This window comes from Lissotriton helveticus, chromosome 1_1 (genome assembly GCF_964261635.1).
Source record: "Lissotriton helveticus chromosome 1_1, aLisHel1.1, whole genome shotgun sequence".
NCBI lineage: Eukaryota > Metazoa > Chordata > Amphibia > Caudata > Salamandridae > Lissotriton > Lissotriton helveticus.
The window spans coordinates 1,711,833,092-1,711,860,099 of NC_136057.1; the positions used below are offsets into that span (position 1 = coordinate 1,711,833,092).

The window sequence follows — 27,008 nt, forward strand, 5'->3', positions numbered from 1 at the left end:
AAATGCATACAAGTAGGCAGGCGCGCTATGATGTCTGTATTTGTTTTAATAAAAAAACATAGCGTGGTGGGAAACGCTGTACATGGCGTGGGGAGCGTTGTTTGATATTGTGTATACTGGGCCCTACATTTGAGTATATATTTCTTTGTATCATAAAAAAAGAACTTTTTATACCACACTGTAGTTTGCCTGATTATTTTCTACAAACAAAATGCTAACTATAACATATCTATATAATTGTTGCATAAATGTGTGAAATAAATGTATGTAAATCACATAAATACAAAATATATTGCAGAACAACTACAATATATGTAACATATGCAAAAAATAAAACTAATGCCATTACCAATAACATAACTATTAATTTGCAGAATGCCAACAACAACACATAAATAAAAAATAAAACATTTGCAATGTTAATAGCTTAATCTTAACTAAGGCGAGACCTATTGCATTGCAAATGCTTGTTTAAAGGTAGACAATCATAATTGTGAAGCAGTGGGCCCCTTAAACCCTTGGGCCCCAGCCCTGCTGAATCTGCTTCATTGATGATAATCAACAGTGGCCACTTACACACCTGGCAGCAGTACCTGCTGCACTGATGAATGGCCCTTTAAAAAAAAAGAAAAGGCTACTTATATTGTCCCCTTCTTTGGGGTTTCGCTCTGAAGAAGCTGTCTCTGGCGATTTGTAAACATAAACATTAGTCCCCATGCAATGTTCCCTATTCTGGGCCATCTATTTGACAACATCCATGAATCTCGCTCCTTTCCTCTTTCTCCTGGATCATTACTCTGAGGCCCCAGGGTCCAGAGGATTAGGGCTCTGCATCTGAATGCAACACAGCTGGCCTTCTACTTGCCTCCCCATGGATCTGGCTATCACAATATAAACTGTCCCTGAACAGTTAATGCTGACTTTGAGGTGCCTGAAAGTGAAGGGTTTAATGGTAGTGCAGAAAGTTAAAGAAGAAACCAGCCTTCTTACCAACCATAATTGATTGATTCACTTTCCAATGCAGAAAGAGAGTCCTTGTTAAGGGGGAATCATAATAAGGGCTAACAGTGGGGTTGGTTTGACTCAGGGTGTACCACAGCACATTCTAGATTAAAAGATGCTTTACATGAGACCCCTAGAAATTTGTATAGAGTAAAACAGGCTCCGACAGATTATAAGCAAGCTATTAGAAATATAAAAGCCATCATGAAGAACAAGGCATGGGAGGACTTGCATAAAGCATCTCTACAGAAAGATAGCACTGGATTCTGAAAGGCGGTCAAAATGCCATACTTGATTAATGAAGGAGGACTGTCCATTGAAATCGCCATAAGTGAAGATCAATGGATTAAACATTTTGCCAAACTGTATAATGGTGAGGTAAACCTTGATTTGATGAGAAGTTGCGATGAAGAGGACCACCCTCTGGCGACAACATTCCCCCACATAGATTTGCAGATTACTTTGGACGGGGTGAACAGGCACTGTCTGCAAGCCAGGGTGGCAAGGCTCCCGGCGCAGACGGTGTACCTGTGGACTTATATAAGTCAAACATCTCCCTCTGGGGCCCAATAATCGTACAGGTAATTGCTGGTAGCTGTTGCACCCCGTTTTTATCCACCTGGGTGGAATCCACTATAGTCCCTATTTTTAGAAAGGGGGACCGACAGGATCCAGGACGTTCCAGATCCATACCTTTGCTGGATGGCATGACAAAAATAGTAGGACGTATATTACTAGAACGCCTTCAGGACTGTGATGAGGAACACTCAGTTTTGTCCGATTTACACTATGGTTTCCGCTCAGGCATAGGGACAGTAGAGCAGAGTTTGAATCTTTCAATCATGGTGGGGAAATACACCAGGGCGAAGAAGTGTAAACTGTTTTTAGCGTTTGTGGACCTCACAGCAGCCTTTGACTGGGTGATCCATAGTAAACTCTGGTCAATACTAGAAGATATGGGTGTTGATGCCCAGATTATCTATTTTCTGAAAAGTTTTTATATCGATGCAATGGCTTGTGTACGCTGTGGTCTACAGGGCGAGTGTTCGGGCCCATTTTCAATTAGAAGAGGGTTCAGGCAGGGGTGTGTTCCGGCCCCTTTTCTTTTTAACCTCTATATAAATGGACTGGGTGATGCACTCCTGAAAGGTAATCAGGACTTTCCCCAAGTAGCAGGACGCCCAATACCAGCACTTTTATATGCAGACGACGCGGTATTGATGTCCCGTACTCAAGCATGTCTCCAGAGGATTTTAGGTACCTTTTCTAGTTTTATGGGAGATCTAGGATTAAGACTGAACACCTCAAAGACCGTTATTATGCGGTGTGGCCATGGTAGCAACAAGTACAAGGACATGTTTGTGGCAGGACAGAAGATTGGGGTCACTAAGAGATTTTCATATCTCGGAATTCTCTTTGACAAAAATGATACCTGGGGACAAGCAGTCTCAGCCAATAAATTAGTGTTATTAAGATCTATAAATGCCCTGACTAACTTTGCTAAAAAAACTAGGTAGAAGACCTTCAGTTGAATTGATTAAGATCTATAAAGCTTAGTGTCTCCTCTCTGGTTTAAGGGGCAGGGGGTCCTTTTCAGAGGGTTGAAAATTCATTTTTAAGATGTATTCTGTCTGCCCATGAAAAGTACATCATCAACTGTCACGCAGAGCTGGGTCTTCCCTTTATTTCAGATTTAACAAAATTTGAGCCAGTTCTCCTGTGGCACAGGCTCTGAATCAAGATTGAAACAAAGTTAAATCAAGATTCCCTGATTGATACTCTAATATTAGAAGGGGCCCTGAAGATACCATGGCTGAGATATGTCAGGCGCTTCCGACGATATTTGGGTCACCCAGAATATTTTAATAATCCAAAAACTATTGATATATCAAGACCGGAACTGAAGAAGGAGGCCCTTAGGCACCTGAACAGCATCAAAATATCCACAGAGATTATTAAGCCGACGGTTATGCATGATCAGTTGATTTTAGCAATTTTTTATATTCAGCCTTATTTAATTGTTGTACCGGGTGTTTATGATAGATTTCTACTGACCAGATTCAGGCTGGGGGGTTTTCATAGACTAGTGACTATCCCCAAAATGAACGATTGGGCAGACAATCTTAATCTATGTACCTGTGATAATCACTCAGTACAATCCACGTTACATGTTCTACTTTTTGTAAATTGTATCAAGATGGGCGAAAAGTCTGTTTATTGTCTATTTTGAAATCACTGGGATTTCGGCAATGCCGACTGGCTTTCCTTGCTTTACAATGTCTGAACAAAGTTCACAATGCTTTTAGGATTGTAACTTTTCTAAAACTAGTCTTGAGGCGAAGGAAATGCATGTTAATTCAATCTTTTTATCTGTAACTTGAAACATGATATAGCTCGTTTTATGCAATATTTGCTATGAATTATGGTTGAGATTCTTAAATGTGTGATATTATATGTTTGATCTTATTTGTGATTTTATCTTATGGACTCAAATGTGATTTTCTTATGTGCTTTTATGATTGTTTCACATGTCAATCGAATAAAGCTTACCTTGACCTTGACCTGATTGATTCACTTAAAGCAGGGTACCCAGAATTACGAGTTTCTGCAGCAGCAGCGTTTTCCACATAATTATGAATTTACTGCAATTGCTACATAATCTATCATCTGCTTCATAATCTGCATAATTTAGCCAAAAAAACGGATTCAGCTCAAATGGAACAAAAGTTACTTAACACCTTGGCTGCTTCGAACGTTCCGTGCCAGTGCGGAACGTTAAAAAAACGGGCGGGGCTGCGTCGGCCAGCAGTCGTTCGCAGCTCAAGCCAGGTAGTGCTCCCGTCGACCAACGGCCGACTGGAGTACGGAACGGGCTATAACGTGACGAAGTGTTCAGAAGCAGCGGAAGGCCTTTTGCAAAGATTGCCTGGTTATCTTGTAGCTGCTTATTGCTGTATTTGGGTGTTAAACTGGTACTAATGAGGTGAAATGTTGCCCCATACAGCATAAACATGCGTTAAAATGTCTAAATAATGAAGTAATGCTAACCACAAACTGTTCTGCATTGTGCCCATAATTGATCTTTTCTTGCTGCATAATTTATTCAACCCTGCCGCATAATGTGGTCCTCTCCTGCTGAATAATTCCAGTAGGTCTGCTTAAAGCTTCATGGTGGCAAATATTTATTCTGTTTGAGGTGTAATGTTGGGGTGTTATCAGCTGAGTTCTGGAATAATGGAGACATAAAAATGCATTAGATACAGTCTGATTACTTATTACTAACAACTATATTTTGTACAAAATGTGTTTTTATCTCAAACACTGCATTAATTTGCAGCAGCCTTGCTTAGACTATGTGAAATACTATTTTAAAATAGGGACTTACATATTTACAGTGCTTTCCACCACAGGCTGGGACCTTACAACACTATAAACAGGGCACTGGAATTATGAGGCAGAGAAGGCCAAATTATGCAGCAGGGTTAACAACATTTTACAGCAATCAAAGGCGAATTATGCAGAATAATGCTGAACATTTTGTGTTCGCATTAGTGAATTATTTAGCCACTTTTTTTTTTTACAAGTATTAACACTGTCCTGGCATATTTCCCTCTATAAGTACCAGTTTAGTACACACACATAGCAATAATGCACTTATTACGGCGAATACACAAAAGGAAGATTTTGTTTCAGCAACATCTTTGACCCTGCCAGCACACTCAGTGACCTCTGACCCCAAGCCACTACGATCACAGTTTTGACTTAAAGGGCACTGAGTAAATGGAAACAGCCTGGAAATGCAGCAAATACATGCCGTACTTCCAGGCCATCTTCATTTACATGTGTTTGCAAAGGCATTTGCGCCCCCCTGGTAACACATCCACCCCACCCCCCCAGGGGGGCGCGCCCACAGTTTGAAGACCTCTGTACAAGGGACTTACAATGGTACCCCAGTATGTCAATTATGGGGTGTACAAAGTGCTTACCAGAGAATTTGGAGGATAGAGCATTGCCACTGGGGTCCTGGTTAGCAGGATCCCAGTGAACTACAGTCAAAACACACTGACACCAGGCAAAAAGTCGGGAAATCTCTGCCAGAAAGATCCTACTTTCCGACAGTCATAAGCATGAATAGTCCCGTCCACATACATGGACCTCAGAGCACTTCTTCAATATATATTTTTTTTAAGTGTAGACTTTCGTCTTTCTTCCGGAAGGCCTGCAAAAACATTTAAGTAGGAGACCGATTATGCAACCTATATACATAGGCTACAATGGCCGAATTCTTCATCATGAAGTCAAAAAAGGGCCAGACTAAAGAATTTGTGTATAAATTGAAGATGTTTTAGCAAACAGCGTAAATCTCCTTCACAAACCCTTTTTTATGATAGAGATGGAGAGCAGGACAGTGTTGCCTCATAGGCTGTCATTATATGGCTGAAAATAGAGACTGTGCCCTTAAGAACCCAGATGCGACCAGTAGCCCATCATGCTCAGCAGGTGGTAGTTGCTTCACTTCTTTTTACGCTCCTGCTGATAGGATCCTGGAGCATTGAACTCGGCCATTTTAACCTTTTCCTCATCAGAATTCTCTAGGAGAAATTGGTAACAGCACCCTTATTTGACATTTTTCATCCCTCCCTGCCTTTTCCATTTGTTTTCTGACAGAAAAGTAAGGTGTTTTGTCAAATAAAATGCCTTCATCTGAAAGAGACACGTTAGTGATAGATTCCTTACCTTAGAATATCCCCAGGCATCAGACTGGATCCGGAAAGTTTTTCGTCTGCAGTACCCCTGCGCATCCGTCGTAAGTGCCGAGATGACGTCACGGAGACAACTTAGGCGCCACCCATGCACGCTGACATCAGTTCTTTCTTTTTCCGCGCCATCAATCGCAGTTCCGGTTAGAGCACATACCCTAGTCACTTTTTGACTAACTTTTTTGAGTCTTTTGTCTTAACTTCTTTTGAGTCTTTGACTCCTGGTGCCACGTAGGGATGCCTGGGTTTAAATCCTGCGGGGCCTGCCGCCGTACGATGTCGGTGGCTGACCCCCCTGGCGTCTGACTCGACTGTCTGGAGTGCGACAATGACCCCCGGTCATGTTCCGCCTGTCTGGCCATGGCTCCGAAGGCTTTGCGGGAGCGGTCTGAAAGCTGCTAGAGGCCCGGCAGTCGTTTCTGCGCCGTTCGAGGTCCAGGGGTCGATCGAGGGACTGACTGCAGAGCCATAACCATCCCTCCTCGGGGTCAAAGTTTTCACACTCTGAATCGGGTAAGAAAAAGCCGAAGAAGCGTTTGCGCTCTCCGAAATCTCCCTGTCGGCCTCCGGACGTGGACGAGGGGGCCAGGGGTACTTCCCTGTGGCTCTGTTGGAGCCTGAGAGTCCCGCGGCCTACCCACCTTATCCGGGTCCGTCGGCGACTCCGGCCCAGGTGCAAGAATTTCTTGCTGCCATGGACCGCCTTTTCAGGCCTCGGGCTCCCGCCAGTGCGCCTTCGGGGCCTCGGTCCCAGCTGCGAGCCCTTGCTTGCCGCCGATGCCGCAAGGTCCTCCGCCGGCGGCTCCGGCCCTGGTGCCGCAATGGGTCGCCTTCGTCCCACCTTCCAGACAATTTTGCTCCAGGTTGGGACCCTAATTGGGACATGGAGCTAGATCGGCGCCGTTCCCGGTGCCGTTGGACCATTTGTATTCCCCTGTCCCTTCCCCACCGCAGCAGCCTGTGCCTCGGGCGGTGGAGGAGGGGGACGACTGGGAGGGGTCTGAGGACCCTCTTGCACAGCAGTGCGAGTCTGAACAGGAGTGGGTGGAGGAGTCGAAGGATGCAGGTGGCCTTGACCTCTCCTCTGAGCCTGGTTTTCTGTCTCCTCCTGCTGTCATGGAGGAAGACACCACATATACTGTGGTGCTCCGTAGAGCAGCTGAGGACCTTGACCTTGATCTGCCTACTGTCACTCTCAAAACCAACCTCCTTACTGAAGTTCTTCAGCCGGTGGTGAGTTCTATGGAGCCTCTGCTTCCGTTCAATGAGGCGTTAACGGATGTTTTGATGGGCACCTGGTCTAGACCAGCCACAGGGGTTACTGTGGATAAGACCGTGGCCAGGCGTCATCGCCCGGCACCGGGTGACTCTGCCTTTTTAACGAACCATTCAACTCCGGAGAGCCTGGTCATCCAGGCCTCCACGTCCCAAAGTGCATTCCCTACCGCCCCGCCGGATAAGGAATCAAAGAAGCTGGAGCAATTTGGCAAGAAATTGTTTTCCTCTGCCAGCTTGGGGCTGCGGTCAGTTAACACAGTGTGCCTTTTGGGCCGGTACTCTCACGCTGTGTGGGACACGGTGGCGCAGGCGCTGCCCCAGTGTCCGGAGGAGGTTCGTGCTATACTTTCCCAAGCTGTTGAGGAGGGGAAAGACACCGCAAAGTTCCCCATCTGGTGTGGGCTGGACACTGCGGACTCTCTGGGTAGGGCGATCTCCACGACAGTGGCCCTACGTCGCCATGCCTGGCTGCGGTCCACAGGGTTTTCAGGGGATGTTCAGAGTTCCCTCATGGACATGCCCTTTGATGTTACTCGCCTGTTTGACAATAAGTCAGACCGTGCGCTGGAGCGTTTTAAGGACTCTCGGGCTACGGCCAAGTCCATGGGTCTCTCCACGATACGCCCGGCCACATCTGCCTTTCGTGGCCATAGAAGCGGCGCCCCTACCCGTTCGTTCAGCCAGAAGCCTGCGCAGAACCAACCTCAGCGCGGCTGCGGACGTGGTGGCCGCTGTGGCGGCACAGGGGGCCAGAGTGCTGGTCAGTCCACCTCCGCTCCTGCAGCATTCGCCTCAAAGCCTTCCTAGTCCGAGCTGTGGGGTACACCCCACTCAGGTGGGCGGCGGGATTCAACATCACCTCCCCCACTGGGGTTCTGTCACTTCGGACAGGTGGGTGCTGCAAATCATCCGAAGGGGCTACTCCCTCTCCTTCGAGTCTGCACCCCCAGCCATGCCACCTCAGTTCCACCGCATGTCAGGGGATCACTTTGCGCTTCTCCAGCAGGAAGTCACAGCCCTCTTCGCCAAGGAGGCCATCAAGCTCGTTCCTGGGCCAGAAGTAGGTCGTGGTTGTTATTCCCACTACTTTCTGGTCTCCAAGAAGGAGAAAGGGTGCCTGCGCCCCATCTTGGAACTCAGGAATGTCAATCGCTTCCTCCGGAAGGAGAAGTTGAGGATGTTGACTCTGGCTCAGGTCTTGGCTGCCCTCGACCCTGGAGACTGGATGGTAGCGTTGGACTTGCAGGACGCATATTTTCATATCCCCGTCCTGCCGGCCCACCGGTGTTCCCTGCAGTTCACGGTAGGCCAGCAGCATTTTCAGTTTGCCGTGCTCCCCTTCGGCCTTACCAGTGCCTCTCGGGTGTTCAAGAAAGTGATGGCGGTGCTTGCTGCTCACCTGCGCAGTCTTCCCCTATCTCAACGACTGGCTGTTGAAGGTGGGCTCGCTCCAGGCAGTAGTTTCACACCTCCAGACTACGGCTGACCTCCTGCATTTACTGGGATTCTCCATCAGTGTGCCGAAGTCGCACCTGAGTTCCTCTCCGCAGCTCCCTTTCATTGGAGCAATTCTGGATTCGACGCGGTTTTGGGTTTATCCTCCTGAACGGGATATTCAGGCTATGATTTCGATCTTTCAGCCTCTATCCCGGGTTTGTCAGGATGACCCTCAGGCTCCTGGGCCTGTTGGCCTCCTGCATCCTGCTAGTGCAACATGCCAGGTGGCATATGCGGGCTCTGCAGTGGGACCTGAAGTTCCAGTGGGCACAGCATCAGGGCGACTTGTCCGATCACGTCCAGATCTCGGAGGGCACTGCACGACAATTGCAGTGGTGGCTCACGAATCGCGATTGGGTCAATGGCAGATCCCTCTCCCTTCCCCAACCTGAGCTCACAGTGGTGATGGATTAGTCCCTCCTGGGATGGGGCAGCCACTTGGGACAGGCGGAGATTAGAGGCCTCTGGTCTCCTGCGGAGTCCTGAACCCATATCAACCTTTTGGAGCTTTGGGCGATCTGACTTGCACTGAAAGCATTCCTTCCCTCTGTCCGGGGAAGTGTGGTGCAGGTGTTCATGGACAACACCACCGCCATGTGGTATTGCAACAAGCAGGGCGAGGCCCTATGTCAAGAGGCTCTGCGCCTCGACATGGCTGGAACATCAAGGCATTACCTTGGTGGTTCAACACCTGGCAAGCTCTCTGAATGCCAGGGCGGACGAACTCAGCCACCGGTGCATGATGGATCACGAATGGCATCTGAACTCGGAATTGTCACAAGGTCTCTTTCTGCAGTGGGGAGAGCCTTGGTTAGATCTATTCGCCACCGAAGAGAATGCGCAATGTCATCAATTCTGCATGTTGGAATTTCCAAGGCGGCACTTGCTCGGCGACGCTTTTCATCTGCGGTCTGTTGTACCTCTTTCCGCCTATACCACTTCTGCCCAGAGTGCTGAAGACGATTCGGCGCGACCGGGCACAAGTCATTCTTGTGGCTCCGGATTGGGCACGAAGGTACTGGTATCCCGAGCTACTCAGCATGGCGATCGATTCCCCGGTCCGACTGCCTCTTCGGGAGGATTTCTGTTGCAGCAGCAGGGGACGGTCCTCCACCCGAACCTGTCCAGCCTCCACTTCCATACATGGAGATTGAGCAGCAAAAGTTGACAGCTTTCGACCTTCCTCCCGAAGTCTGTGATGTCATTTTGGCAGCCAGGCGTCCCTCCACTAAGACGGTATACGCCTGCAGGTGGAACAAGTTTGTGGCATGGTGCACAGCGAAGGCTGTAGATCCCCTTTCTGACCCTCTTTCTGAGGTCCTTCTGTTCCTTCTTTCTTTGGCCCAGCAGGGATCTGCTCTGGGCACTATCAAAGGTTATCTTTCGGCCATCTCCGCCTTACTACAGCTTCCAGATCAGCCTTCTCTTTTTAAGTCCCTGGTTGTTAACCGCTTGCTCAAGGGCATTACACATATGCCCCGTGCCTTTCATAATGCCTCAATGGGACTTAAAACTTGTCTTGACCTATCTGATGTGGGCTCCATTTGAGCCCCTTCATAATTGTCCATTATGTCTTCTCACTTTAAAGACGGCTTTCCTGGTAGCTATCACCTCTGCCAGAAGAGTGAGTGAGCTCCAGGCTCTTTCTTCTAAACCTCCTTTCCTTTTTGTTCATCCGGACAAGGTGGTTTTACGGACCTGTCCTTCTTTCTTGCCAATGGTTGTCACGCCCTTCCACATTGGGCAGTCCATTACTTTGCCCACCTTCTTTCCGCCTCCGCATACTTCAAAAGAGGAAGAGAGGCTCCACCGCCTGGACCCAAAACGTGCACTCTCATTCTATTTGAAGTGCACACAACAGTTCTGGGTGGATGGCCAGCTCTTTGTTGGCTACGTGGGTGCTAAAAAAGGTCCGGCCGTGCCCAAATGAACCATCTCTCGGTGCCTCGTTCTGTGCGTCAAAGCATGTTACTTGTTGGCCAAGAAGAAGCCTCCTGTGGGGGTGCGTGCCCATTCTACCAGGGCAATGGCAGCCACTGCTGCCTTGCGTTGCAGCGTTACCTTGCAGGACATTTGTCAGGCTGCTACGTGGGCCTCGCTGCACACATTTACCAAGCATTATTGCTTTGACAGTCAAGTCCAGAGAGACGGCTTCTTTGGCCATTCTATTCTTCTTGACATTCTGGTGTAATTCTGTTCGCAGACCCACCTCCGGGGTTGGGATTGCTGGGGTATCTATTCTAAGGTAAGTAATCTATTACTAACGTGTCTTTCAGATGCACAAGTTACTACTTGTGTAACGATATATCTGTAAGAGACATTAGTTAGTCATAAATTCCTTACCGCCCCACCCATCCTCCCCGTTCTGTGAACTGATTTCTAGGGTTAAGGTCATCCCTTTCAGGGCCCTAGTTTCATGGCACCAGTGGTTGGTCAGTTTATTCCATGGCTCTGTGTTCCTGGCGAGGAAAGTCGTGTACAGAACTGACGTCTGCACGCATGGGTGGCGCATAAGTAGTCTCCGTGACGTCAGCTCAGCGCTTACAACACCAGCGACGGATGCAAAAACCGCACAACGCCACCTACTGACGCGCAGGGCTACTGCTCATGAAAAGCTTTCCGGATCCAGTATGACGCCTGGGGATATTCTAAGGTAAGGAATCTATCACTAACTAATGTCTCTTACAGATATATCTTTACACAAGTAGTAACTTGTGCATTATTTAACAAGTGCTCAAAATGTGGGAGGAAAAAGCCCAAAATAGACCCTCACAATGTGTCTATCATCTGTCTACCACCATCTCTTGTTCCTGACACGTCATCTTTGCAGGAACATTTTACTACGCACCTTAAACGAGGAGAAAATTCACAGTCATGGGACTGAAGAGAGACAGTGCCAACAAACAGCCTGAAAGCGGGGTCTCAGAACGAGGGGAAGGTCAGTCTTCCACCAGGGCTCTTTCTTCAACGTCTAGAGGACGTTGGAGGTCTTGAAAGAGGTTTTTCTGGGCAAAAAGGTCATCAGACCCAGTCGACGTCAAGAGGATCGACATCTATGCAAGGTACGCCTCCGATGTCAGTCGTCATTGAGGTGACCCCAGTCGACGTCGAAAGGCTATACACCGACTCACAGGCTGCGATCGATGTTAAGGAGTACCTTGTCATTGGGAAGGAGTGGCTCGACGCTGCGACGTTGAGCAATGTCGACATCAAGGAGAGAAACAAGAAATAAGAGAAGGACAATTTCATCTCCAGAGTCTCAATATTCAAAAGGGTATTCACCCTCTCCCATTGGCGTGCCATCATCTCAGTCTCCTCCTCCTACGTCACCGTCTCAACTTCAGTCTCGTCCAGCACTACCTTCTCTGCAACCAACCTTGCCTCTTTTACCCCTACCCTACCAATAGCGCTTCCTCCAGTGACTCCTGTTCTACTTAGGGACACTCCAGCTTCGAGGAATAGGCAGTGCTCCCGATCGTGCCACCATTCTCGCCATCATGCCCATCATAATCCTAGACACCCATCAACATCTTCAAGCTGTTCTCATCGAACTCTCCATACAAGATCTCTCCGTAGGCATAAAGATACTTCCTCCACATTTACACTACGATAGTCTCCAACATTATCGGACTCTCCACCGCCTCTTATCTCCCCTGTGGATGACACAACAACCTTCCAAGAGGTCCTGCTACAAGGAGCGGCCAACCTGAATATACAAATATCGGTTCCAACACCTTCCACATCTGTGACATTCAAGACAATACAACAACTTACAGCTTCCCAACCTCTACTTACATTGGTCCCTGGTTTCCTGGAACCTGCCATGGAGCTGTTATTGACACCCGCCATTATTAAGCCTGCTCCGTTGAGGCTTCAAAAGAAATCCTGGCCTCCGGATCAAGACCCTCGATTCCTCCTCTGATCCTCCACGAGACTCTGTGGTAATATTAACATCCAAGAAGTACTACTCCACATCTCCATCGACATCTGCTCCTCCAGATAGAGAGAACAGGGCACTGGAATCTGCAGGTCACAATATCTGCAGCACATTAGCAACATCAATAAAAGCAGCCAGTGCTACAGCTCTCTTGGGCAGATATGACCTCTGAGACTCCAGCCAGCATTTAGCAGAACATCTTACAAGATAGAAGACGTGATGGAGATAGTCAGCAAGGGAGCAATGATATCTAATCAGGTGATTAGCACAGCAGCGGATTCTTCCCTGCTAGCTGCACATGGGTACTGTTGCATAGTGACCTTAAGGAGGTATGCTTAGCTCTGGTTGACATCCCCCGAGCCTGAGTCGCAACAACGCATACAGAACTGGCCATTCTCAGGTTCCACACTCTTTGGAAGTCACGCTGATGATGAAATGGCGAGAATGAAAAGTGAAATGGAGAAACCTCAAAGCAATTGGTCTAGAGAGACCAAAACAATAGATAAATTGTTCAGGCCCTACCAATGTCCGTTAAGTTCTCAGAGGATTCAAACCCCTCAGTGGTATACAGATAGATCTCAGCAACAACACCAAAGATCGTACTAGCAACAGCAAAAACGGACAAGCGGATGCTATACACAACAGCCTGCAAACAAAATTGGTAAACAGGCAACAGGATCCAAATCATGAGTCCGCTCTTCCCCTATTCCATTACCCACTTCAGTAGTGGGAAACCTTTCTCATTATCTGACAGAGCGGCAACACATCACAAAAGATGCCTGGGTTTTGAATATTGTGCAAAATGGATCTTGCCTCAGGTACACCCCCCGCTATAGTCCATTCCTCCATCTAATTTCCATCTTACATTGCTACGGTCGGAAGTCAACTTCCTCTTACAGAAGAAGGCGGTGGAAGCCATTCCCCCCAGGCAAAGGGGACAGGCATTTACTCCAGGTACTTCTTGGTGAAAAAGAATGACAAATACGATTTCAAATCCATACCCGATCTCAAACTCGACAACAAGTGGATTTGGCTAGAGATCTTCGGGATGTTAGCATTACATCAAATCTATCACCAATTGCATCAGGGAGATTGAGTTTGCTCCACCGACCTTCACGATGCATACTTTCACATTCCAGTTGCCAGAAAGTATTGAAACTTTCTAAGGTTCGTTGTGGGACAGGATCGTTATCAGTACACTGTACTTTCATTTGGCCTAAAGTCAGCACCCAGAACATTCTCAAAGTGCATGACAGTGGTGGCAGCCCATCTAAGAAATCTTCTTCTACCCATGCCTAGACGACTGGCTCATAAAGGTTCAACTTCTCAAGAAGCCCAACTTCATTTCAATTAAACTTTCAATCTCCTTCAATGGTTGGGGCTTCACGTCAACCTCAAGAAGTCCACACCAACTCCCATTCAGACTTTGCATTACTTTGGAGCCTCCATCGACACCAGACAGGCAAAAGTGTGTCCTTCGGAAGAGCGGCACTAACTCGATACTTCAGAAATGTCATACTGTCATGAAAGTATCTCGTCCAATGGTGAGGGCACTAGCATCTCTTCTCGGCTCGAAAGCCTCATGCATCTTCCTCACCCCAAATGCTGGCCTCCACATTTGGCCTCTCCAAGAATGTCTAGAGTACCAATAGAACTCACTGACTGGCAATTGGAAGGACAAGATCAAGCTGTCCATACATGCAAAACAGTCTCTTAATTAGTGGTGCTCTCCAGCCAATCTTCTGCAAGGCATGCCGTTTCACCAACAGGTCCCCTCTCAGACCATAGTGACAGTTGCATCACTACTAGGTTGGGCAGCCCACATGGATCACCTCCAGATTCAGGGTACATGGTCGCAGAGAGAGATGACTTATATCAATCTCCTAGATCTCCATGCAGTTAATCTCTAGTGCTCAAGGACTCTCATCCATCCATCATTCACGTCCATGACCCTACTTGTTCAGACAAACAATAGAACCACCATGTATTACCTCATCAAGCAGGAGGTGACGCAGTACAGAGCCTTTCTCTAGAGGCCTAGGCGATTTGAAAATGATATTGGTCAGGAACCTGAAAATCGCAGCTACTCACATCCCAGGTGTCCAAATTGCTCAGGCAGATTCTCTCAGTAGCGTTCTAGATGAAAACCCAAAATGGTTCTTGCACAACGAAGTTTTTACGAAATATCTTCCAAATGTGGGACACCCCAACCATCCACCTGTTCGCCACTGCGGAAAATGATGCGGCTTCACCTCCAGGTACTACCATCCAGGGACACTGGGGAATGCCCTATGGATCGACTAGTCCAGCAAATTTCTGTACTCCTTTCCACTGATTCCCCTGATCCCGGCTGGCCTAATCAAGCTGTCCCACTTGAGTGCCACGATGAGCCTCATAGCTTTAGAGTGGCCACGTCATTGGTGGTTAAAGACCTGTTTCACTGGTCCCAGCATCCACATGTCAGGCTACCATGTAGACCAGACCTTCTAACGAAATGCGGAGGCCAGATGGTTCACCCCCATCTCTCCTCCTTGAATTTGGCTGCATGTCTCCTGAGCTAATGCAGTATGGACATTTGAACCTTCCACAAGACTGCATGGAGATCCTCAACGAGGCGAAGCGGCCTTCCACCCAATCCACATATGCCTCCAAGTGTAGGATATTTAGCATTTGGTATTCCTCGAAGATACGTTCCAAGAAGATGTCATTCTTCCTTACCTTCTACTCTTGGCTAAATCTGGCTTGCAATTCTCTTCTATAAGGGCTTCACTTGGCAGCTCTTACTGCCTACAGAAAATGTCCTTCATAAACCCAGTGATGAAGGATTTTTTTTTTTACCTTCTACTCTTGGCTAAATCTGGCTTGCAATTCTCTTCTATAAGGGCTTCACCTGGCAGCTCTTACTGCCTACAGAAAATGTCCTTCATAAACCCAGTGATGAAGGATTTTTTTTTAAGTGTTTAAGGTTTTTTCTCCAATTAGTCGTTCCCTGCCTCCCTGGTAACTTAACATAGAATTTTCACATCTTATGAAGGATCCCTTTCAGCTTAGTCCCAAAGCCTCCCTGCAACACTTTTCTTAGAAGACCGCTTTCCTTGTAGTAATAAAATCATCTTGCAGGGTTAGCGGGATCCAAGCACTGTTCTCATGAACCATACACAGTGTTCCACTCTAGCAAAGTGGTCATGAGGACTCACCCAAAATTCCTTCCTAATGTGATTTCTGACTTCCATGACAACCAGACCGTCTCATTACCAACATTCTTTCAGAATACCTCTACTCCAGTGGAAAAAACTCTTCATTCCCTGGATGTGAGGAGAGTTTTGAAATTCTAGCGATAAAACACGGGATATCCGCAGATCAACCAATTGTTTATCAACTATGGTCAGGTCTGTATGGGTTTAGCTACTTCCACACAATCCATTTCCAGATGGATAGTTTCCTGTATTCGGTTGTGCTATCAAAAAACTAACAAAACTCTCTCAGCTAAACGTAAAGTACACTTTACTAGACGTAAAGCGGCTACTGCTGCTTTAATGAGAAATATTCCTGTAGCTGATATTTGCAAAGCAGCTATGAAGAGATCGGGTCACACATTCACCAAGCACTATTGCCTAGACTCTGATTCTAGAGCAGCTGCTCAAGTTGGGCAGGCTTCCCTCAGAAATCTATTTGGTTAAAAGCTACCTTACTTGATCTTCTGTCTTTTCCACCACTCTTAGTTGGGTGTGCTTGCTACTCTATTTAGTGCTTGTGACTATAAATGGACATTCCCTACGAGAGAAGAAATAGTTTCTTACCTGCAATTCATATTCTCGCAACTCATTCTCCTCCCCGGTGAAATGGACAGAGGTATCCATGGAATCTACATATTATCTTACATTGCCTTAAAAAAAACTGAAGCAAATGCCACCTACTGCGCATGATGCGATACTGGTGGTCTCTGGGTTCTTAGGGGCAATGCCTGTTTTAGCCATATAATGACAGCCTATGAGTCTACGCTGTCCTGCTCTCCTTCATCTCTATCATAAAAAGGGGTTTGTGAGAGAAATTTATGCCGTTTGCTAAAACATCTTGAAATATACACAGATACTTTAGTCTGGCCCTTTTGACTTCATGATAAAGAATTTGGCCATTCTGTAGAAGGGGATCTCTGTGTATAGTCATAATCTAGTGAATAGTCCCGCCAATGTGCGTGGACCCCCGAGAACTCAAAAATAATCTCTTAAACTGTCTTCATTGCAGTCCTGCATAGACACTTAAGAGAAAATTAAAGACAATAATGCAGCCTGTACCTACAAGGCTACACTGTCCAGTACTTCAACTAGAAATGCCAAGGATATAACACCAATAACACATTTAACACATCTGTCAAGTTTCACCCATAGAGAAACGTTCCTCCCCAACTCCTTGGAATGATAGCGAGGAAGGTAAGGACAGACAAGTCTCCATAGGCTGCCATTATGTGTCTGGAAAAGGGATACTGTGCCTTTAAGGAACTCTCTGGAGACCCTCGGTATCCCAGCATGCACAGCCGCTTCCTTTTACTTCCAGTTCTTTTTTCCGTCTCCTGCTAGCAGGACCCTGGAGCATTGAGCTCTCCCTTTTTGGGTGTTTTGTTAACTTTTTGGCACTTTTAAAGTGTTCGAGTGTGTTCACTTGACATATTTTTGCTTCTTCTTCACTTTTCTGGTGAATGTGGCCACTCTTTTATCAAACATGCCTGCCTTATTTGAGAAATGTCCAGAGTGTGCCAGGAAGAAGGCAAGATCTGATCCACACAGGGTGTGTATCCTGTGTCTCCCTTCTTCTCATGTTCCTGGGACTTGTGAGATCTGCCTGAAGTTTTCCAGTAGGACCCTGAAGGACAGAGAGAAGATCAGGCTCCAAGGACTGGAGCAAAGAAGACAGCAAGGTCAAGGTGGGTCTGGGCAGGAAGGGGCTTCTTCCTCTGCCCGTGCTGAGGCCTCTGGGGGGCTACCCAGTAAGAAGAAGGCCAGAAAACGCCACCTGTCTCCGTCGACGTCGATAGCCTTGGCGTCGAGAGGAATGACCACGGTCTGCTCCCCGTCTCCCCAGGCCTCTGGGTTGAAGCGCCGTCGACGTTCGTGGTAGAGGGGATTGACGTTGAGGCCTCCGACGAGGTCAACGTCGAGAACTGCTTCGTCGTCGAGTCATCATCGACGTCGAGAGGGTTCGAGAAGGCGCGGTCGACGTCGAGGCGTCACCGGCGTTCATCATCGACGTCGACTCGACGTTTGGCGTCGAGAAGGAGATAGTCGACGTCGAGAAGGAAATCACCGACGTCGAAAAGGCGCTCAGCGTCGAGGATGAGAGCATCGTCCTCCAGGAGGCATTCTAAAGCCAGGACTGTGTCTTCGGTCAACACAAGTCCACGGTCGTGGCGGCGCTGTCATTCGGCTGCCAGGGGTACGACCTCTAGGTCCCCCCCTTCTGGTCAGGCGAAGAAAAGAAAGAGAGGTGAAGAGGCTCCGGGCTCGGAGCACTCACAAGTTTATTCACCCCCCAAGCCGAGGTCACCTACACCTCCGTTACCCAAGGACCCTTCTCCACGTAACCCGACGCCTCCTCCGCCACCGGTTCCTCCACATCGTCCTACGCCACCACCTCCGCCGAGGTCTGCCTCGTTACCACATCTCCTGACGCCGCCTACGGGGCCACCGCAACCTAGGCTCCCGTTTAGGCCCACAGCGCCCTCCGCTGCGGCCCGTGGACTGTCCGAGGCCGCGGAGGTCGAGATCTCGCTCTAGGCGGAGGAATAGATCCAGGAGTCGCCGTCGCTCTTCGACAAGATCCAGACGGCGCCACAGGAGAAACTGGTCGAGGTCCCGATACACGGATTCCTCTAGTGCCAGGGACTATTCACCTACCCTGACGGACTCCCCTCGGACGAGGGTGTCTCCAGTAGACGACATAGTGTCCTTCCAGGACGTGTTGCTGCGAGGGGCGACTAAGCTGTGCATCCCGCTTACTGTGCCCGCACCATTGACTTCCGTCATCTTTGAAACGCTGCACAAGAAGCAGTTGTCTCGCCCTTTGCTACCCTTGGTGCCTCGGCTGGTAGAACCGGCCATGGAGCTGTTCCTCACGCCTGCGGCCACTAGATCTGCAACTTCAAGGCTGCTGAAGAAACATAAGGCTCCTAACTCGGACCCAGCATTTCTTCGGGTGGATCCCCACGCCTGACTCGGTGATTGTGACGGCAGCAAGAAAACAGCACGCCACCACCCCATCATCAACAGTGCCTCCTGACCAGGAGAGCCACTGGATGGATTCGGCAGGCAGGAAGGTTTGCGGGACGGCCTCCACATCAATGAAGGCCGCGAGTGCCTCAGCCCTGTTAGGACGTCACGATCGGGCCCTGTGGGAGTCCCTCCAACAGTTTTCGGAACACCTTCCCTGGGAAAAGAGGGAAGATTTCCAAGAGTTCCTCGCTGAAGATCTGCTGGTTTCCAACCAGGTGATAAGTTCGGCTGCGGATTCCTCCCTCTTGGCAGCCCACGGGTACTGCCATGGGGTCAACCTGACGCGCCACGCCTGGCTGCGTCTTACATCCTTGAAGCCCGAGGCGCAGCAGAGAGTTGCTAACCTTCCCTTTTCGGGCGAGACCCTCTTCGGAAAACATGCGGACGACGAGATGGCCCGCATGAAGGTGGAGGCGGAAACCCTGATGGCTGTCGGGTTGGAAAAGCCTAAGGAACAGAAAACGACCTTCCGCCCGTTCCAGAGGCGGTACGGGGCGCAAGGCAGAGGGCAAGGTCGGCAGGCTGGACAGCAACAACAGCAGCAGCAGTTCCAGCGGAAGCCGTTCCAAAAGCGCCAGAGGGGCCGAGGGGGTCAACAGTCTTCCTCAGCGACCAAAGCCCTGGCTGGGTCTAGGCCCTGAGGTGCTTCTTCCCCGTCATCCGTTACCCGCTCTGGTGGGGGGAAGCGTTCAACATTACCTGGCAGAGTGGAGAAACATTACTCAGGACACGTTGGTGCTGAATATTGTTTGCAATGGATACAGTCTTAGTTTCACCAGCCCGCCTCCAGCAATTCCACCGGTCGGCTTGCAATTCCAACTATGCGAGCTCCAGGCGGAGACCGATACCCTGTTAAAAAAAGGGCGATAGAAGACGCCCCTCTGTCTCAAAGGTGAAAGGGTCTTTACTCACGCTTCTTCCTAGTACAGAAGGACAAGAACGAGTTCAGACCCATTCTGGATTTGCGGCAAGCAAACAAGTGGATTCGCAGGGAAAAGTTTTGCATGCTGTCTTTGCACCAGATTTATCCTCAGCTGCAGAAAGGAGACTGGCTGTACGCGATAGATCTGCAAGATGCGTACTTCCATGTGCCCATTGCACGGAAACATCAGAAGTTCCTGCGCTTCCTCGTCGGCACCAATCACTATCAGTACACCGTACTACTGTTTGGACTGAAGTCTGCACCCAGGACTTTTTCGAAATGCATGGCTGTGGTAGCGGCACACCTGAGAAAGAACAAGGTGTTGGTCTACCCGTACCTGGACGATTGGTTGATCAAAGCCTCCACCTTCCAGGAAGCGCAATTGCACTTCAACAGGACGGCCGTCCTGCTGAAACGTCTGGAGTTGCACATAAATCTGTCCAAGTCTGTCCCGATTCCTGTGCAGTGCCTGCAGTACTTGGGAGCCTCCATCAATACGCTGTCGGCAAGCGTGTCTCCTTCGGAGGAGAGACGGTTATCCAGCCTTCGGAAGGGTCAAGCTCTCATAGCTGCTCCATCTACAACAGTGAGGACGGTGTCTTCTCTACTGGGATCGATGGCCTCTTGTATCTTCCTCACTCCGCACGCGCACCTACACATGAGGCCGCTACAGGAATGTTTGGAGGACCAGTGGAACCAGAGGAAAGGGTGTTGGGACGACCAGATTCAGTTGTCTCTTCACGCCCAACAGTCCCTGTGATGGTGGTGCTCAGCAGAGAATCTCCTCAGAGGGGTTCCTTTCCACAAGGACATCCCGACTCAGACTATCGTTACGGATGCGTCTCTCCTGGGCTGGGGAGCGCATTCAGACCATCTACAGATCCAGGGAACGTGGTCTCCGACAGAGTCCACGTATCACATCAATTTCCTGGAACTTAGAGCTGTTCACATGGCACTGAAGGCCTTCCTTCCTTCCTTCCAGACCAACTCCTTGCTTGTGCAGACGGACAATACGACCACGATGTATTACCTCAACAAGCAGGGGGGCTCGAGATCGCGCACACTGTCACAGGAAGCGCAGGCGATCTGGCACTGGCTGTTAGCCAGAGGACTGACGATAACAGCAACTCATCTGCCAGGTGTGCAGAATGTTCAGGCAGACGCCCTCAGCAGGTTGCTTCACGAAAACCACGAGTGGGTCATAAACGACGAGGTGCTAGACGACATCTTCGACATGTGGGGCACTCCAGATGTGGATCTGTTCGCCACCGCCGAAAACAGCAAATGCTGCAACTTCGCCTCGAGGTATTACCAGCCGGGGACTCTGGGAAACGCGTTATGGATCAGCTGGTCGAACAGCTTTCTGTATGCTTTGCCACCCATTCCCCTGATTCCGGCAGTGCTCATCAAGCTGGCCCGATCCCTGGCGCGGATGATCCTCATTGCCCCGGAATGGCCCATGCAGTGGTGGTTCACGGACCTGCTTCACCGGTCGATCCTGCCTCATCGGCGGCTGCCGTGTCGGCCGGACCTTCTCACGAAGTTCGGGGGGCAGATAGTGCAGATAGTGCACCCCAACCTCTCATCGTTGAGTTTGGCGGCATAGCTCCTGAGATAGTACAATATGGCCACTTGAATCTTCCTGAGGATTGCATGGACATATTGAAGGAGGCTAAGAGGCCTTCTACTAGGACCTCTTATGCTTACAAGTGGAAGAGATTCTGCATCTGGTGCGTGTCTAAGAACTATGATCCGACGACCTGCAAGGAGGATGTTATCCTTCCATACCTTCTGCATCTAGCTCAGTCTGGCCTTAATTTCCTTTCCATTAAGGTTCATCTGGCTGCATTGACTGCTTACAGAAAATGCCCTTCACAGACATCCTTCTTCCAGATTCCAGTGATTAAGGATTTTTTGGAAGGGTTGAAGACGGTGTTCCCTCCTGTTCGGCTTCCTTCGCCTTCATGGGAACTGAATGTGGTGCTGTCCAGGCTGATGAAGGAGCCTTTTGAACCTATCCATAAGGCTTCGCTTCAGCACCTATCCTGGAAGGCGGCGTTCCTCGTGGCCATTACATCGGCCCGCAGGGTGAGTGAAATTCAGGCATTGTGTTGCCAGGAACCTTATACTGTATTTCATGCTGCTAAGGTTGTTATGCGTACTCACCCTAAGTTCCTTCCCAAGGTGATTTCTGATTTTCATGTTAATCAGACTATAACTTTACCAACATTTTTCCAGAATCCTTCCACTCCAGCAGAACGGTCCCTTCATTCCCTGGATGTCAGAAGGGTGTTGAAATTCTATATGGATAAGACCAAGGGTATTCGTAGATCCGACCAATTGTTTGTCAACTATGGGTCAGTTAGGACTGGTCTGGCTACTTCGAAACAGTCCATCTCTAGGTGGATTGTGTCCTGTATCCAGCTCTGTTATCAGAAAGCGAATAAGACCTTAGGGGGTAAGCCTAAGGCTCATTCTACCAGGGGCAAAGCAGCTACAACAGCTTTGCTTCAAAATGTTCCCATTGCAGAGATCTGCAGGGCGGCCACTTGGAAGTCGGTCCACACCTTTGCTAAGCACTACTGTCTGGACTCGGATGCTAGAGCAGATGCTCAGGTTGGGCGGGCTTCGCTTCGGAATCTGTTCGCACAATAGTGGTGTTGTCTCTATTTCTCCACCGCCGGGTTGTTTTTGGATGGGCTTGCCATTCTATTCACTAGATTATGACTATACACAGAGATCCCCTATCACAGAAGGAGTAGTTTCTTATCTGTAACTCCAGTTCTGTAGTAGGGGTATCTCTGTTATAGTCACAAGCGCCCGCCCTCCTCCCCGGTGGAGAAAATGGTACTGTGATGTATGCTACAGGCCTTGCTTTATGCACCTTCAAAAAGAACTGAAAGTAAAAGGAAGGGGCTGTGCATGTTGGGATACCGAGGGTCTCCAGAGAGTTCCTTAAAGGCACGGTATCCCTTTTCCAGACACATAATGGCAACCTATGGAGGCTTGTCTGTCCTTACCTTCCTCTCTATCATTCCAAGGATTTGGTGAGGGGAGGAAAGTTTCTCTATGGGTGAAACTTGACAGATTGTGTTAAATGTTTTTTATGGTGTTATAACCTTGGCATTTCTAGTTGAAGTACTGGACAGTGTAGCCTCGTAGGTACAGGCTGCATTATTGTCTTTAATTTTCTCTTAAGTCTCTATGCAGGACTGCAATGAAGACCGCTTAAGAGATTATTTTTGATTGCTCCGGGGTCCACTCACATGGGCGGGACTTTTCACTAGATTATGACTATAACAGAGATACCCCTACTACAGAACTGGAGTTACAGGTAAGAAACTACTCCTTGTAGCCTATCTATGTAGGCTGCATAATCTGTCTCTTTCATACGTGTCTTTGCAGGCCTTCCTGAAGAAAGGCGAAAATCTACACTTAAGAAGATATATATTGAACAAGTGTTCCAGGGTCCCCTCACGTAATAGAAGTTACAGGTAAGAAACTATTCCTTTTGCAGGCACTGTGTAAAAGTTTCTTAACTATGAGATATTAATTATCTGTGAATCTGCCCCTAAATGCAGAAAACAGCTTCACTTTGGGGTACCATGTTGGCAGATTTGCGCATTCACTTAAGCTGCTGCGAAGGACATTAATTATTAGTGCTTTAAAAGCTGAGCTGATTCAAGTCACATAATAATTAAATGCCTTTCTCTTCTCCCCACATTTTTCCACATGTTTAGAAGAACTGAGCACTGAAGACAAACTGATGCTTCGGAAAATCAAGAGGAGAATGCGAAGAAAGGTATAGCTGTACTCCGGGAATTCCACTATGAATTGAGGAGTAACTTCTTGTGTCCATGACCTAGTGTTATGTCTCCTTTGCGATGTGGCTAAATGATCTTGATAATTTTTACCTTTGTCGCAGGGCTTTGTGTTGGGATCTAATCATGGGTGACATACCTTGGAAAAAAGCCATTGTGGAACAATATAATTCAGCTTTTTCGCAGTATTATGTATCCTAAACAGTTTTGGCATAGTTCATGTAGGAGGCTGGCTTAGTAGATGGTGCACACTTGCTTAAGTGATGCACCTTGCACTAATCCATGCAACCCTTACAGTGATTCTGCGCTCTTTGATAACCATAGAAAGCTCTCAAAGTAGTAGCTGTGGAGAGCAGCCTGCAGGCTTATTTTGAAGGAGTGTTAAGCAACTTGTTTTACCAGTTTAATCCTGTAGTGTATGTTAAATGAAAAAGTACCACACAGTGTGTATATAAAAATACCTATATTTATTATACAACACTCACTAACATATTGGTATGTTCGAGGCATGTGGGCTGCTGAATTCACATCTTGTGCATAGTGTTGGGTCCTGATGATTGCACATTGTTGTCCTGGAAGAGTCTTCGAAGTATCACGAGATAGGTGGCTCCTCCCCCGGACTACAGTGCCCATGGGCATCCTCTCCATCCTCAGATTGTTTTTTTCCGCCATTGGGTTCAGATGTACTTTTCTTTGCTCAAGTTCGGAAACTTTTCTACAAGGCCAAAAGGCCTTCGGGGTCGTCGGTATTGTTATTTCGATCGGTGCCGAGTTCTTGTTCCAGTTCTTTACGAAGGCCCGGCTAAGAATATATCGCACGAGCCATCGGTCGCACTACAGAAAGCGAAACCGAAAGCTATCGAGCCAAAAACGAAACCGAAACTGCTGAAGACAGTCTTCGGGTCGAAGAGTTCGAACACATCGGATTCGACGTCGAAAAAAGGTGTCTACGACCCTGCAGGGTCAACCACAAAAGGTGTCGAGCCGAAGATTGGTGCGCTAAAGTCAATCGCGAAAGCCAAGTACGTCAAACCAACGAGGTCGGCGTCTACGGACAGCGACACAAACAAGGGACTCGAGTCTCGGAAGACTCTCGAACCAAGGCACCGAGTCGAAAAACCACAGCTCGTCAAAGCCCTCGAGCCAAAACCCAAAGGCGCCTCGAAGGAGCAAGTCGAATCGAGGAAAAAGAGCGTGCCTCCGGCGCAACAAGCACTGAAGTCAACGCAAGGCCTGAAGCACGACGACAGGGCAAAATCCGTCGGTCCGATATCGACGCCAGCCCCAAAGCCGCCGATAAAATTTGGACTGCCCCCAACAGCACGGCCTAAGGCGATTGATCCGAAAACAGGGGTCGAACCACCCAAAACTGTGTCACTTGGGAAAAGGAGTCATCCTCTAGAAGAGGACGTTATGTACCAGGAGCCCTCCTATGATGATCAGTCGAAACTCCATATCGACGCCGAAACAGGCAGACTTACTATTTATCAAAGAAAGATCAGGTCGGAAAATCCTCTGGAATCATATAAAATTCCACTAAAAAAGAAAAAAGATTCTTCAACATCGCCTGTCCATTTTGAAACTGTAAGGTACCATGGCCAGGACACTGCTGCTTACTCACCCACACGCTCTAATGAGGATATGGGGTATAATTATGATGAACAATATAATTACCCTTCGGACACTGATCAAGATGACCAGACTCAAGCCTGGACAGACCCTATTGACCAGGAGGAGTCACAACCCATTCCTGATACTCCTTCTTACCCTGTAAAAACTTCGCCAACAGAGGATACAGCAGCGTTTAACACATTAATCGAGAGGGCAGCACATAATCATGATGTGGACATGCATGCTGACCCAATTGAGGAGGATTTCTTGTTTGACACTTTCTCCACTTCCGAGAGATCAGTTAAAACATTACCAAGGAAACCACGAGAGCAAGGGTTGCTAACCCCAGAATTGAAAGGAAATACAGACCGGCGCCTGTGGCCCCTACATACATTAAGGGACAGCTGCCGTTGGACTCTTTTGTGGTATCCAATGCTCGTAAACGTGCCAACTCTCAAACCACTGGTGATGCTCCTCCTCCAGACAAGGAGTCTAAAGTATTAGAAGCCTCTGTGAAAAGGGTGGCTGCTCAAGCAGCTAACATCTGGAGAATTTCCAACACACAGGCCCTATTAGCCAGATACGATAGGGCACATTACGACACATTAGAGCAACTGCTACAACATTTGCCTGATGCCTACAAGGAAGGAGCAGAAACACTAATACAAGAAGGGAAACTGATATCCAACGCATCCATTAAATGTGAGCTGGACGTAGCAGATACTGCAGCCAGAGCCATCAACACAAGTGTCATGCTCAGAAGGCATGCTTGGTTACGCATCCCAGGGTTCAAACCAGAGATTCAAACCACATTATTAAATCAGCCTGTAAACCCTGATTTTTTATTTGGTCCTGATGTGGACACAATCTTAGAAAAGATTAAAAAAGACACAGAGACAGCCAAATCTATGGGGGCCTTGCAGTCCCAACAATTCAGAGGAGGTTCCTTTCGTCGCTCCAATAACAGAGGAGCTACAAGAGGACAGGCGTCCCAGCAGACTCAATACAATAAAGGGAACACACAAACCACCTATAATAAAACAAGCAGAGGTGGATACCGGGGCAACAGCAGTAAAGGCAGAGGACGAGGGAATAACACCAGATCCTCCGCCAATACTAAAGAGTGACGCCTTGTCGCTGCCCCCGGACCATATAACAGCAGTCGGGGGCAGATTACAACAGTTCCTGCCAGTCTTGGAAAGCATTACCACAGACAGGTGGGTGAGACAACTTATCAAGTACGGCTATTGTCTAGAGCTAACATCCACTCCACCCAACATACCCCAAAACACCGTCCTATGTCCACACAGCATATAAACTTATTGCAGCAAGAAGTTATCAGCATGCTGCAAAAAGGGGCCTTAGAACTCGTCCCTATACAGGAACAGGGTCCAGGGGTGTACTCTCTGTACTTCTTAATCCCCAAAAAGGACGGGTCTCTCAGGCCAATACTAGACCTCAGGCTCCTAAACCAATACATCTTGTCAGAACATTTTCACATGCTCACTTTACAGCAAGTTCTACCATTACTCAGTCAGGGAGACTTCCTCGCAACACTAGACCTAAAGGATGCATATTTCCACATACCAATACATCCAGCACAATTCAATTCAATTCAGTTAATTTATATAGCGCGCTACATACCCATAGGGTCTCAAGGCGCTTGGAGAAGGGTGGGGAATTACTTGTCGAATATCCAGGTTTTAAGTTGCTTTCTGAATGTTAGGTGGTTCTGAGTGAGGCGAAGGTGAATGGAAAGTGAGTTCCAGGTTTTTGCCGCCAGGTAGGAGAAGGATCTTCCTCCCATGGTGGTTTTGTTGATGCAAGGTACAGCAGCAAGGGCTTGGTGGGAGGAGCGTAGCAGGCGGGAGGGGGTGTAGAAGGAAAGTCGTGTGTTGAGGCATTCGGGTCCAA

General features: G+C 48.2%; 1 protein-coding gene across 11 annotated transcripts in view; it reads left to right on the forward strand.

The window, feature by feature from the left end:
* The window catches only part of BAZ2A (bromodomain adjacent to zinc finger domain 2A), a 1,342,005-nt gene that overhangs the window by 405,739 nt on the left and 909,258 nt on the right, over window positions 1–27,008 (forward strand). For all 11 annotated transcript variants that reach the window (XM_078689111.1, XM_078689116.1, XM_078689113.1 and 8 more), the window contains one exon: window positions 23,403–23,464. In XM_078689111.1, coding sequence (XP_078545237.1) covers window positions 23,403–23,464 — 62 coding nt within the window. The remainder of the gene's footprint in view (window positions 1–23,402; window positions 23,465–27,008) is intronic.